Source organism: Podarcis liolepis (assembly GCF_965112155.1).
Source record: "Podarcis liolepis genome assembly, chromosome: 12".
In the NCBI taxonomy this organism is placed as follows: Eukaryota; Metazoa; Chordata; class Lepidosauria; order Squamata; family Lacertidae; genus Podarcis; species Podarcis liolepis.
In genome coordinates, this window is record NC_139563.1 from 48,301,451 (window position 1) to 48,315,483 (window position 14,033).

Sequence of the window (14,033 nt, forward strand, 5' to 3'; positions counted from 1 at the left end):
ATCTGAAGTTTTACAAAACGAGCAAAGCTATAATTTGACAGAGCTGGTTTGCATGTCATTGGCTTAATCATGAACATAAGATCCTGACTTCCCTTCCTCCCATGTGATTCAAACAAGCCATGCTATGGCTTGTCAAGTTAACGAAACCTGGATCAGGGTTCCTTTCTTTCAATGAAAAGTCAGTACTGGTTAGGAAGAAATAACAAGCCATACTTGTTGTCTGAGCTGTCTCTGGGAGGGGGAAGGAGAGAAGACGAAATATGACCTGCACAGCATGGGCAAGACGACATGTTCAGGACCGAACCATAGTTTAAGACAAACTAGGTTTGTCATGAGATATGAACCAAATCAAGGTTTTGAAGTTAATATTGAATTTGTTGCAACATCTCTACAGAGATGTAATTTTTAAGTTTTAGTTTTAAAAAATCAGAACACAGCTGTTGATACAAAATGTATCATACAGATGCATTAGCTGTTGGCATGTTGCATTTTAGAGAACAGTGGTCATTATCAAGTTGTTTTTTTCAAATGCAGTGGTCAGATGAAACTTTACATGCCCTCTGCTCACTGAAAGGCCTTGCGGTACATAGCCCTGTAGCAGTCTGAATTTCAGTTTTAAGTATTTCTGCTAGGAAGCATCAAAGATGAGGTGCTCACTTTGAAAGCAATGCAGGGGTGCTCTGAAAAAAGTGCCTCCCGCCAATTCTAAATTAGCACAGTAGTACACATCTGCATTAATAGACTTTTGTTTTACATCTGGTCCTCTCTCTCTTGCAGGGTCAGCTGGTTACAAAAGATTATCCAAGTGGCGCCCTAGCAGTTATTGGGCTGCTTGTCGCAGCCTCCACTTTGTGCATACCACTGGGAGCATTAGTAACTTTTATAATGAAAAGAACAAATCCTTAGTTCTGGACTTATGAGAACGTCATCAACAGCTGCAACCTTTGCAAACCACCTTGAAGACTACAACAACAATAACCTGCAACCATTAACAAGCATGCAGAATTTTACTACTGTCTTACCAATGAATGGTCAAGAGAACTGTCCTATAGCAGATGGAAGATTTAAGATTGTCTCTGAGGGGTACGAACGCAACACGGTGGCTTACAAACACCTTGGACTGTGCACAGTATATATTGGTCAATTCACTCTGCCTTCTTCTGAACAATCTTCACTTTAGTAGAAGTGTATTCCTACTCCATCTGAAGTACAGGAAGAAAGGCTTGCACTGCAAGGAAGCTGCAACGTGCACAAATAATTTTTCCATGTATAATGCAGTGTGACCATGTTATTTGTATTATTCATGGGATCTATATTTTAGTAGGTGCTTAAAGGCTTCTTTAGAAGCGATATAAGCTCAGTAATCAGCTAGCAATGTTTATTTGCAATGTAAAGAGCAGTTTCCAAGATGTATCACTCAAATGAATTTCTCCACTTTTCTAGAGATGCCTTAAAGGAGAGTGGGGTTGGGCTGTTAAAAGTAAGGAAGAGCTACGCTGGAGCTGTTTCATGAGCTGGGGAAGTCAAGACTGGACATTTTAGTTATATCAAGGTAATGTGCGCATTAATGTTCTCAGTAGCACATAGTGCCACATTATTCAATATTTTTAACATTACCTTCAACCATAGAATAAACATGAGTCCAGACAAGCCACAAGAGATTTAAAAAGTCAGGTGTTCTTTTTACTGGATTTCCTTTCCTGAACCATGATCAAGTGTTGACAAAGTTTTAATCTCTAAAAGAGTAAAAGCTGAACATTTTTTAAAAAGAAAGTGGATGTTCTGAGGCTTCTAACAAATGCTTGTAGGTTACGCATAGATCATCTATGTATTTATCAGCAAGGCTGAAAAAGTACTTCGAATTCAAAAAGCTATTGGTGTGAAATTTAGAAGTTCCTGGAAGTTATAGGTTTTTCCATTAGTAACGCAGTTTCACTTTCTATGCCAAACTCCTTTCAATTAAATTCACCAATGTATGTAAATGCTGATGTAATACTTAACAGCCTACATCCATTCTTCCAGGCAAAAACTTAAAAGAAATATACTCAAATATTAGTTGAAACTGAAGGTGTATGGAATTTCAAGCAACACTGAAAACACAAAAAATGCAAGGTCTTTTGTTATAACAGAATATGTGGCAGGAATAAGGACTACACCACAATGAGCACATTCCATATCTTTATGGGAATTTTGAATAAATTTTAGTATATACCAATTTAAGGAAGTTAAAGTTTGGATTGAACAGTACTAGAGGTTACAAAGGCATGTATAATCAAAATTCCAGTAAGATTGAAGTATATAACTTGACCTTAACTGACACAACATTTCCCACATTTGTTTATTAAAAATGGACAATGAAACAAAACCTGTACAAAAAGTATCCCAAGTTGCCCGACATTTTTAGTGGCTATAAAGAAATTATCGTCTTGGACCTCCTCTCCCCCTGCCACGTGCTCTGCCTCTCCCACGTCCTCTGCCACGTCCTCTCCCTGCAACTGAACACAAAGACAAAAAACTTCCTTCAAAAACTTGGAATCGCAGTATATAAAGGTCATGCCAGATTTTGGACTCAAAACTTCTATCATTTAAACATTTTGTTTTAACTTTTTATTGAAGTAATCTTAGTAATTTGGTTGCAAAATGGTATACAGCTACTGTTCTGTTTCCCATTTTGGATAACAAATCAATTCATTAAAGAAGTCAAAAAGATGTGTTACGTGTTGTGAGCGCCATTACAAGTAGGCAGGTTACTGCTGCAGTTTTTGTCAAAGCCCAAATAAATACGTTAAGCAGGAATAAAGCCTGTAAATTCCACATCTCCTTTTGGGGACAAGGATAGATTCCAGGACAGATTAGTTCGTCCAGTAGATTTCACTGTTTAAAGAGCAACAGAATTAAGAATTTTGCCTACAGGAAACTGGTGGCTTCTGAGTGTAACATGAACAACTCTATTGTTCAACATGAAAATTTTCATATCCCTCCCTACCAAATAATTTTAAACCTGGCAATATGAAACGGGTAACATCTGGATTTGTTGGTGCCACAAAAGATCAGGGTTAGATCCAGTCATATGCTTGTCTAACAAGGCTTTCCTGGCTCCCTCCTGCACAACAAGCCACTGCCACCCCCCCAAGCCCCTCATGAGAATTCATATTGCAATTAAGGGCAAACTGAAGTGCTCATGTATAGACAGCAAATACATTATTGGTGGTTTGAAATCAGATCACTAACCTGCTTCCCTTTTCTTGGATTTGACTTTTGGTTCAACATCCACCAGCAAGGTATCCAGAGGCAAACTATCTGGCAGAATGAAATACCTAATATTGTTGCCTCGAATACTTAACGTCTCCAGCTGGACAGGTTCTCTGTTCTTCAGAGTCATCTTTACAGCTTTAAGATGTGTATTCATACTGACATCCACTCCTGAAACATAAAGAACAGGAAGCTTCCTCTACACTGTTTTCAAAGTGACTTATATTAATAATTACAGAGTTTCTAAATGGAGAGTAGTATAAGGTACTGTACTACATTTGCCATGCCATCTAAAAGACATCACCGTATTTTTCGCTCTATAGGACGCACCCGACCATAGGACGCACCTTGTTTTAGAGGGGGAGAACAAGAAAAAAAATTCTCCCCCTCTCTGCGCAGCGCCCCTTCACTGAAGCGGCAGGAGAAACAGAGCCCCTTCCATTTATCCTCCCGCTTAGCTGAAGTGGCGCTGCGCCTTAGCTGAAGGGGCACCTACCCTTCAGCGAAAGGAACCTGAAGCCTCCGGAGCGCAGCGGGAGCTCCCACCGTGCTCCGAAGGCTTCAGACGGCTATCTTTGAAGCCTGGAGAGTGAGAGGAGTCAGTGCGCACAGACCCCTCTCGCTCTCCAGGCTCCAGCGAAAGCAACGCGAAGCCTCCGGAGCGTGGCAGGAGTGCCCCCACTGCGCTTCGGAGGCTTCGCGTTGCTATCGCTGAAGCCAAGGAGCCCGCATTTGCTCCATAAGATGCAAACACATTTCCCCTTAATTTTTGGAGGGGAAAATGTGCGTCTTATAGAGCGAAAAATACGGTAAGTGCTTTACAGTGGGAAAGCAAAATGAATGTCCTACATGTGTAGTCATCATAGCACAGCTGTATAAAAATTGCTACTCAAAACCAGAAGAAAAATACAATTCATAAAAAACTATTATATTTAAATCATTTTATCTGCATTGCCTACACCACTGGACCCTTTTAGTATTCAGTCAGTGCAGAGGTAATTCACTATTACCTCTGCCTAATGCAGCAGTACTTAGATATAACTAACACATACACTCATAGTTCAAAGCATTATCCCTCTCCCTTATTCTGGTGATGATATAAATGAAGATGTCAGTATATACAGACAAATTCCACCTAGGCAAGTTACAAGTCATTAAACAACCACCTCTCATCCCCAATCACTTAGCTCTATTTAACACCAGCTATGCAAGCATTATAGCCGAGCAAAAATGCATGCTCTGAGAGCCAGTGTGATATATTTTCAATGCACTGGATTTCAATAAGGAAAAACCTCCCCTCTGCTGTGCTATGAAACTCAGTGTAGCAGCCTTCATTAACCTAACCTGATTCACAGATTTTGGGGAAGAAGATGGAAGACTAATCAAACATTTAAATGAAAGACTAGAACTGCCTAATGTTTCACAAAAGGAATCTAAAATTCAAGATATCCCAAATCCCATACCTGTGATAGTTCCATGTACTTGGGTCCCGTTCTTCAGTTCTATGGTTACAGTTTCATGACTAAGTTTCATTAGAAACCTGCAATGCATAAATGAAACAATAACATTTCCAACTCAATGCGCTGGTACTAAGTGCTAAAATTATAGAGACCTTTGTCTGCTATGTTTAAAAAATGCACAATTATTTCTGGACCACCCCACCAGCCAATGGATAACTTAACATGCAAGCAGCTCCTCATATTAGTCCCAATGAGACTTATCTGTGGAAATTAGGGATTCTCCAGTCCAGCAAGTTTGGTTAAGTGGATATGGTTTAAAAAAGGAGAGGCAGCTGTGGAAGTTTATGAGAGCACAGAGTATCTAAACTCCCATATCCAGTGCTGACTCCATGGTACCTCAATGGTCAGGGCAATGCACTGCACATCTGTCCCCGGTTTACTTTTGTTTTCCTACTAGTAATGCAGAGGCTGCAGTGGCACTCACTCCCCCCTGCTCTCAAGGAGTCCTTCCCCTGAACCACTTCATCCAGAATGTCTTGCCCTGAAAAAGGACTCACCACTTCCTTGGAGAGAAAGCTGCAACAGAACAATTTTAAGTAAAGAGGGGTGTGCCATTAAGAGGAGGGGCAGAAGCAGGTGCTCTGGAGACCCCCGCAACTAGTGCAATTTTCCCATGGTCCTCACCCTCTCCTATGGACAGCCTGGCCCACCCCCCACAAGTCCATCAACTGGCCTTTCTCCAAAGGTCCCCTCATAAAGAAGCCTAGATGACAAGTTACAAGCGGGATGGCCTTTTTTGCAGTGCCCCCACCTATAGAATATTCTCCCTGGAAAGGCTTACTTCGGCTCCTATCAGCACCAGGCAGGGATTTATTATTCTCCCAGGCCTTTAAAAATACCTATTTTGTTATCAGCAGTATTTTATTACAGTCTCTGCAAAACTACAGCAACCTGGCCAGTTTTGGCTTATCATTAGCAGGTTCTTGTTATGCTAACTAGATCAGTTGCTGGAGATTGATTTGTGCCTGTCCACAACTAATTTTATTCTTGTGCCACTGCTGGCTGGATGTGATTAACTTACAATTTTCTTCTTCCTCCTCCTTTCCAGTTTACTAAACAGAGAATCCTAAAATCACAGAATTGGAAGGGACTCTGAGGGTCACCTAGTCCAACCCCCTGTGAAGCAGGATCCATGCAGGATCCTGCTTAGTTTTGCAAAAGTGCTAGCCGTTTTACTGCTGCCCAGAGAACAGTTTCTATTAGGCAACTCATCGATTATTATTATTTACTAAATTTGTACAGTGCCCTTCATCCATATGTCTCACGGAGGTTCGTAACCTAAAACTACAAAGGGGGAAGGAAGCGCTGCAAATTATCATTTATTCATTTGGGGATAGGGATCCCACCTTTCAACCCCACCTCCAGACCCTCCAATTGCCCCTATTTTCCAGCAACAGTCCTGGATTTACAGAAGCCATTCTGGTTTCTGATTTGATCCCGGAATGTCCCAGTTTTCCTTAGGATGCCCCTATTTTGATCGGAGGAATGTTAGAGGCTATGGAGTTATGCGACTCCTGTCCCGAGACAAGGAGAAAAGTAACTAAATAACCTTTAGAATACATTTGAGGACAACCTTGTTTAGGGAAGTTTTAAAATGTCTAATGTTTTATTATGGTTTCCCACCCCACACACATTTTGGAAGCTGCCCAGAGCAGCTGGGGCAACTCAGTCAGATGGGCAGGATATAAATAATAAAATTATTATTTCTCTTATTATTATGGAACAGAATGTCCCTATTTTCATGGGATAAATATTGAAGGGCATGGAGTTGTGCATCCCCCAAGCCAAGGAAATAAGTAGCTATACAACCTTCAGAAGACATCCCTGTATAGGCAAGGTGTTATTTTTTTTTATGGAAGCTTCCCAGAGCAGCTGGGGCAACTGCAAGTCAGAATATTACAGTGGATGCTCGGGTTGCGAACGTGATCCATGTAAGATGCATGTTTGCAATCCGCAGCGGCGCGTCTGCGCAAGCGCGGGTTGCGATTCAGTCCTTCTGCACATGCACAAAGCGCAATTTAGCACTTCTGCACATGCGCGACCTACAAAACCTGGAAGTAACCCATTCCGGTACTTCCGGGTTTTGGAGCGTACGTAATCTGAAAAAACGCGACCTGAAGTGTCTGTATGACCATATTACCATGACTATTATTATTACGGAATAGGACGTCCCAGATTGGTATTTGAACTGGAACGTATTTGAAATTTGTAATACTTTGGAACGCAGAAACAAAGAAAATAATCAAACCGTTAATTCCAGCACGTGGGGGGGGGCACCTAAATTGTTTAATTTGCCATCTCAGTGATTGGTATTATTAATTGTATCATGATTTGGCATTGTTATGATGAGGCTATTATTGGGTTGTTGTAATTGAAAACTAAAAAAAAAATTAAAAAAGGAATAGGACATCCCTATGTTTATCGGGTTAGTGTTGGAGGCTAAGCACCTCACCCCTAAAAAACAACCAAAGCAAGCAACACCCCACCGTCCACATCTGCTATATGACAAAGGCCAGAGGCGGGAAAAAGGCAGAGTGGCGGAGCCGTTGCGTGAGGTGATGCTGCGGGGGGGGGGGGGCGTAGCAGCAGCAGAGGGGGGGGGGCGCAAGGGCGCCTGGGAGGAGACGCCGGCCGCGCGAGCTCCGACGCCGCGCCCAGGCCCGAGCCGCGTCTGCCCAACGTCTTTTTCCCGCCCCTTCCCTCCCCGGCCACGCGCTCGCCCTTTTACCTCACGAGCTTCATGGCGGCGAAGGCGTCGGGCGCGAACCTGAGGCCGCAGCTTTCCCCGGGGCGAAGGCGAAAAGGAGAGGGGGGAACGGAAGAGAACCGAGCGCGGCGGCGGAGGAGCAGCCGAAGGCAGGCAGCCGAAAAACTAGGCCGCTCCCGACGCTGCCGAAGAGAAACCCCGAGTGGCGTTTCCCTCAGGAGCGCGCTGTGAATGGCCGGAAGCCCCGCCCCTTGTCTGTTCCAAGCCCCGGAAGTGGAAAGCACGTGGGCGGGAAGGGGAAAGAAAGGTTGTCGGGGAGCGAGCGCCACCTTCAGGCTCGGAGGAGTCGTCGCGAGTGGAAGGAAAGGACGCGGAGGAGGAATTTAAAGAAAAAGAAGAGGGTGTCAGAGTAGCCGCCTGCCATCACGACTAGGGCAAGTTTTGAACCTCACCGGTTTGTCCCCCCGCATGACGGATGCGTTATTAAATAAAGGAGCAAACAATCACTTGAATAAACTTGGTACTGAACCTTGAGCAATCTTCAGATTCGACTTATTGATTTTTTTAAAAAACCACCAAATTTTCCAAAGAAACACAAGGCAGCTAATAAATGAACAGCAAAACGAGTTAAAGCAAACGAACCACCTGTCCAAATTAAACTCACACGCACAATCAAAATACTAACTAAAAACAAACTGCATTTCCAAACAGCCATCAACATAAAACAAAGTCTTTAAAAAGTATTATTTCTAATGAACATTGTAGATGATATATCATTATTACTGGTAGTACAGTGGTACCTCGGGTTAAGTACTTAATCCGGAGTTCCGGAGATCCGTTCTTAACCTGAAACTGTTCTTAACCTGAAGCACCACTTTAGCTAATGGGGCCTCCTGCTGCTGCCACGCCGCTGGAGCATGATTTCTGTTCTCATCCTAAAGCAAAGTTCTTAACCTGAAGCACTATTTCTGGGTTAGCGGAGTCTGTAACCTGAAGCGTATGTAACCTGAAGCGTATGTAACCCAAGGTACCGCTGTAGTAGTAGTAGTAGTACCCCATCCATCTCTGGTTGATCTCCTTCAGTTCAACCAGTTGAATTTGCTTACTACTCTCCTTCTAAGGAGTGAAAGCTGACATAATAGGTCCACAGTGAGGGCAACAAACTGTTCAGCTGTGGGAGCTAACCCATAAAATAGATGTCAACAGAACTCTTATTACACCACAGGGAAAGAAAGTTACCTATAACAGGAATGGCTATCATTTTGTCCACTGTAACTTTGTGGCGGTAGTCAGTGACATGCAAAGTGCACACACTGCACGTCTTCTGACGATTCCCTGCATGGGAATTTCACTGATAGGTCTGCACTAATAAACTTGCACGCCATACACACATAAGCAGAAATACAAGACGCTCATGTCACTTGCAGCATCTGCTCACTGTTGGTCCCAAACATTCATCAAGGGTAACCTGTGTAAGGTGAGTACAACTTGATGCTATTTTGAGGCTCCTTGGCCACCTATGCCCAAAGCTCCCTTTTCAGGATCCTGCAGTCTCTCCTGGGACAACATAGGCTCCTCCTGTGGTTGTCACTGTTGCTGCTGCTCACCATTCTCATGGTCCCTGTACTGTATGTACAAAGGTGCAACAAGGTGGGAGGGGTGGTTCATTGTCTATAAATTGCTGTCAAAACAAGCCCTAATGGCATTTTCACTTTGCACACAGTGCACTTCTGCTAAGAGGAACACCCTTTTGCAAAAACACACACACACACACCATTGCAGCAACCTCTAGCAAACATTGCGCAAAGAAAACTGCAATGGCTGTTGTGCAAACAGGTCCTGGCTAAAAAGCCCTTGAGCTTTCTGAGGGCTGGTTTTCCATCTGTATGGAGGTAGTGCCATGGCCTCTGAGCCAGTGACCTGCTCCCAGCCTCCTGTCTGCCCTAGTTAAACCAGCTCAGCTTCAAGTGGTTTCCATTTGGATCTTCTCTGCAGTATACTCTGCACAAAACTCTATCTGTGTTTCTCCATCTATATCTGAACTGTGTATCTTAGGACCTCTTATGAGCTACTGCTTATGAACAGTGAACTCCAGGCGTTCTGCAAGCATTTGATCAAGGGCACCCACAAAGCGATGGGTGCTGTGAGAGATTTTTGTGGGGAGTGTCCAGGAAATCTTCAGGCCTTTGGGTGTGCTCTGCATGGGACATCCACAAAGACAGGACTCCTTTGGGGCAAGCATAGAGATTCATGTGCATTCCTAAACGGCCTCGGTCCAGTATACCTGAAGGAGCGTCTCCACCCCCATCGTTCTACCCGGACACTGAGGTCCAGCGCCGAGGGCCTTCTGGCAGTTCCCTCACTGCGAGAAGCCAAGTTACAGGGAACCAGGCAGAGGGCCTTCTCGGTAGTGGCGCCCTCCCTGTGGAACGCCCTTGCAGCAGATGTCAAAGAGAACAACAACTACCAGACTTTTAGAAGACATCTGAAGGCAGCCCTGTTTAGGGAAGCTTTTAATGTTTGATGTATCACAGTATTTTAATATTTTTTTGGAAGCCGCCCAGAGTGGCTGGGGAAACCCAGCCAGATGGGCGGGGTATAAATAATAAATTATTATTATTATTATATTCCTGAAAATAACCCAGACGATACTGCCAGCTTCCACAATCTTCTCTGGGTGCCGTCTTTGGAGTGCAGGTCTGAGGTCTTGAGGTTCCTGCTAAGAACATACATCTCCTGCAAAGCCACATTCACTTTCAACTGTTAGGCCCTAAAAAGTTTTACAGAAAGGAGGTTTGTCTCAAAACCCAAGAGTTATAGATGAAACAAGACACACAGAAAACTCATTTTACCCCCCAGTTCTGCACCAATCCACAGAGTGCTACTTAAAGATCTGGGTCTTTGCTGACTTCTTCAGTGTCTAAGTGCACGCCCAGGCTCCTTCTCCAGCCCGGCTGTTATAAGGGTGGCACAGCAGGAAATCTCAGGTGTGCAGCCAACATGAGGCAGTAGAAGCTGAAAACTGCTGGAATTTTTATTGTCGTCGTCCCCCAACGCCAAGCCTCCAACAGTGGAAGAACTACCCCTATACATTGGTGCCTCGGGTTAAGTACTTAATTCGTTCCGGAGGTCCGTTCTTAACCTGAAACTGTTCTTAACCTGTAGCACCACTTTAGCTAATGGGGCCTCCTACTGCCGCTGGAGCACGATTTCTGTTCTTATCCTGAAGCAAAGTTCTTAACCTGAAGCACTATTTCTGGGTTAGTGGAGTCTGTAACCTGAAGCGTATGTAACCTGAAGCGTATGTAACCTGAAGCGTATGTAACCTGAAGCGTATGTAACCTGAGGTACCACTGTATAAAGACGGGTGGTACTCATAAACTAATAGTGCAACGTAGTAGTTAATACAGTGGTCATAGTTTTGAGAAAATTCTCACATTGCAATTTGCAAAACCTGCACTTTGGGCAAAAGTTAATATCTTTATTTTGGATCGGAATTTTGGTATGTCACACAGTACAATAAAAAATCATCGGAGTATGGAGCGTGTGCATATGAACTTAACAGTGCTTAATCTTTTACCATCGTTAATATTGTTTTATGGATTACAAATGCAGTATTGCTTTGCTAATCATATGACTTTTGCTTTAATTGTGATGTTTCAGCTTAATTTTTGTTGTTGCTTTGTTAACAGTGTTTATAGATTGCAGTTGTTTGACTGATTCTTTGTTAATTACTCTATGCTGTATTTCTGATGTTCTATTATGTTATATAAGTGCTATAATGACGCTGTTATTTATTCTTTGTAAGCCGCTTTGGGATTCATTGAATGAGAAGCGGCATAGAAAGATCAAATCAAACAAAAACAAATGCACCAGGAGTTTCGGGACTGCAGTTGCGACAGTGGATCTGCAGCCAACTGATTCAGAAAGTGTTGAGAATTTTGCGATCCCACTGCTCAAAACTCTAACCTGAATTAAATAAGCAGTAGGAGGAAAAAATACGGCCGAGCCAGCCAGGAGTCGAACCTAGAATCTTCTGATCCGTAGTCAGACGCGTTATCCATTGCGCCACTGGCCCCGCTGGTGGATAACGCTTCTCTGCCTATATTCTAAATTCATCCGCCGCAGAATCTTACTCCTCTCTCAATTGGATGGGCGGGGGGATAGCCAGCCAATCAAAACCCTCCCAGGCGCCTTCGCTTCGGCCAGTAGCCAGCGAGAAGCTTTTTTTTTTATGCGGAGGCGGATCCCAAGCGAATCTCGCGGCCAATCCGGGCTCGGGCTGCGTTCGGCGTCGCCCGCAGCTCGCGCCTTAGCAGCGTCACAATTTCGAGCTCCCCCCCGCCCTCTCCCCCCTCCCTCTCCGCGAGCGTAAGGCCGGCGTGGCCTTGAGCGGCGGCCTCCTCCAATCAGCCGCCGCCTTCGCCGAAATGCTTTCCGAGTAGCTTTGTCCCGAGCGGCGCTCCGTCCCGAAAGGCCCAGGCGCGTCAGGTGAGAGGTGAGGCGAGAGTCCTGGACGCGGAGGAGCCGGGCGGCACTTCAGAGGCGAGCGGCTGAGGGGGTAGCCATGGCGGCGGCGGCAGGAGCCTACGAGAACTTGAAGCTGTGAGTGGACGGCGGGCGGGAGGGAGGGAGGGAGGTAGAGGGCGGGAAAAAAAAACCTCCCTGCAGTGCAGACCACCCCGTCCCCATGGCAGACCCGCAGTGGCCACCACCCGCCGGCCTCTCCTCGCCGTCGTCCTCCTCCTCCTCCCCTTCCGTGGCCATTTTCCGAGCTTCCCTCCTCGGCTGCCCCTCTTTCCGGCGACGCCCCCTCCGCCCCAGATTGCGCCCCCCCCCCAGCTTTGCACAAGCAAAACAGTTCCTTCCACTCGCCTCATCTTCCCTGTCGCTTCATTTCCCCGCCAAAAATTTCTTCTGACGCGACCAGACTAGCTTGGGTTATTTTTCTATTTCCGACCCCTCTCACCCCATGTTGCTTAAATAACAGCAGCAGCAGCAGTTTTATTGTTCGTACCCCGCCCCTCCGACTGGGTCGCCCCAGCCACACTGGGCAGCTTCCAACACACACACACAGAAATACACACACACACACAGTATATTAATAAAGCATTGCACATCACATCATTGCGCATCTTCTAAAGGTTATATAGTTGCTCATCTCATTGAGGGCGTTTCCACAGGGTCACATTGCCTTTCCTACATTTTTCTTCTCAGTGGGTATTCCCCCCCCCCCACAACACCAACATTTATTCCTTTTTTTCTGGTGCGGTTTTTCCTCCAGAGAGTTCATAGAACTGTAGAGTTGGAAGGGATTGTGTGAGGGTCATCAATCCCTTGCAATTTAGGATTCCCCCCCCCCATTTTACAACGCTGATATTGAGTCTCATGCTCCACTCCACTGAACTATCCTCAGCCTATAGGTTGGTGCAAGGTCTTTCTTATCCACTTTTTGTTTTTTATGCTCGCTAAGAACTCTGTGAAGAGGTAAGGCTGAGGAGGTGGTGTTTGGCCCAAGGTCACCCAGAGAGTTTCATGGCTGACACGACTAAACAACAACAACAAACATCCCAGGCCTCTAATCTGACCCTCATATTGCTAATCACACACCTGCTCTTCTCACCCTGGGTCCTGCACCTGAATAATATGTACTCTGATTAACAACTAGGCTGCAACATCTTGGGGACTAACTAACTACTTCCCGGTGGAAATGAGTTGCTTACTGTATTTTATTTTATTTTTTGAATGCCTATTCTGCCTGTTTCTCCAAGGAGAAGCAAGGTGGGTAAGATAGTAAAGGGGGGGGGGAATGAATAGTAAAGCAAACATAATTCCTTACAAATATGGAGGCTCTTCCATGTAAAAATTTACATTGTGTAAGTAATAGTAATTTCAGGGTTTTGTTGTCTTTCCTCTTGTTGCAACGCATACCGTTCCTGTAAATTCTTACATAGAAGCAGCTTCTTGGTTTACCTGAACTTCCTCTCTACTTTCACTCTGCATGTCCATTCTTTGTTTTCTCCTGTCAGTTTCTTTGCAAATGTGCTTCTGCCTTTACTGTGTCTCCTGAAAAGTAGAACAACCTCTGCCAGTCTTTCTAGTAATTGCATTATTCATAATGAAGTTAAAAGGGGGCTCAGTTGCATTCTTTCTAACACTATAGCCTGCAGGAACAAGATAACCAATGTCTGAAGTGAAGGTTAGCCTAGCAAAATGAGAAATGCCAGGGAAGGGAACATATGGTTCTGGGCGGAAAGATGACTCAGGGCACTCCAGGGAGATTCTTTTGTAAACATCTTTAGTGTTGGTTAAAAGAGATCTAGCATCCTCATCTTAAAATGTACCTTCATGGAAACAAGACCTATGAAATTAGTGGAATTTTCTTCTAAATATGCACAATTAGAAGGTTAGAGTTTAAATTATCAGGTATACCGATGCTGTTGCATTTAATTTCTGCAGTCTTGTGTGTGTTTAATAATTAAGTGCCTAATCACTATGGGGATCGTTCAGAATCAAACTCTGTTCCTGGGTCGTCATTTGTATTACTTAGGTGG

At 44.5% G+C, this 14,033-nt stretch overlaps 3 protein-coding genes across 11 annotated transcripts in view; 2 read left to right on the top strand and 1 right to left on the bottom strand.

Moving 5' to 3' along the window:
• The window catches only part of SLC6A20 (solute carrier family 6 member 20), a 30,278-nt gene extending 27,571 nt beyond the window's left edge, over nt 1-2,707 (top strand). For all 9 annotated transcript variants that reach the window (XM_083468222.1, XM_083468220.1, XM_083468217.1 and 6 more), the window contains one exon: nt 778-2,707. In XM_083468222.1, coding sequence (XP_083324348.1) covers nt 778-906 — 129 coding nt within the window. In that variant the 3' untranslated portion in view covers nt 907-2,707. The remainder of the gene's footprint in view (nt 1-777) is intronic.
• Nucleotides 2,053-7,923, bottom strand: SNRPD1 (small nuclear ribonucleoprotein D1 polypeptide). The gene is made up of 4 exons (XM_083468654.1): nt 7,501-7,923; nt 4,716-4,792; nt 3,232-3,423; nt 2,053-2,495 (listed from the first exon to the last, which is right to left on the bottom strand). Exons 1-4 carry the CDS (start codon nt 7,512-7,514, stop codon nt 2,419-2,421), a joined length of 360 nt encoding a protein of 119 aa, XP_083324780.1. The 5' UTR covers nt 7,515-7,923; the 3' UTR covers nt 2,053-2,418.
• A 3,829-nt stretch (nt 7,924-11,752) lies between these two features.
• The window catches only part of SACM1L (SAC1 like phosphatidylinositide phosphatase), a 34,872-nt gene continuing 32,591 nt past the window's right edge, over nt 11,753-14,033 (top strand). Inside the window, exon 1 of the mRNA XM_083468224.1 lies at nt 11,753-12,084. Within this exon, the coding sequence (XP_083324350.1) occupies nt 12,047-12,084 (38 nt within the window). The 5' untranslated portion in view covers nt 11,753-12,046. The remainder of the gene's footprint in view (nt 12,085-14,033) is intronic.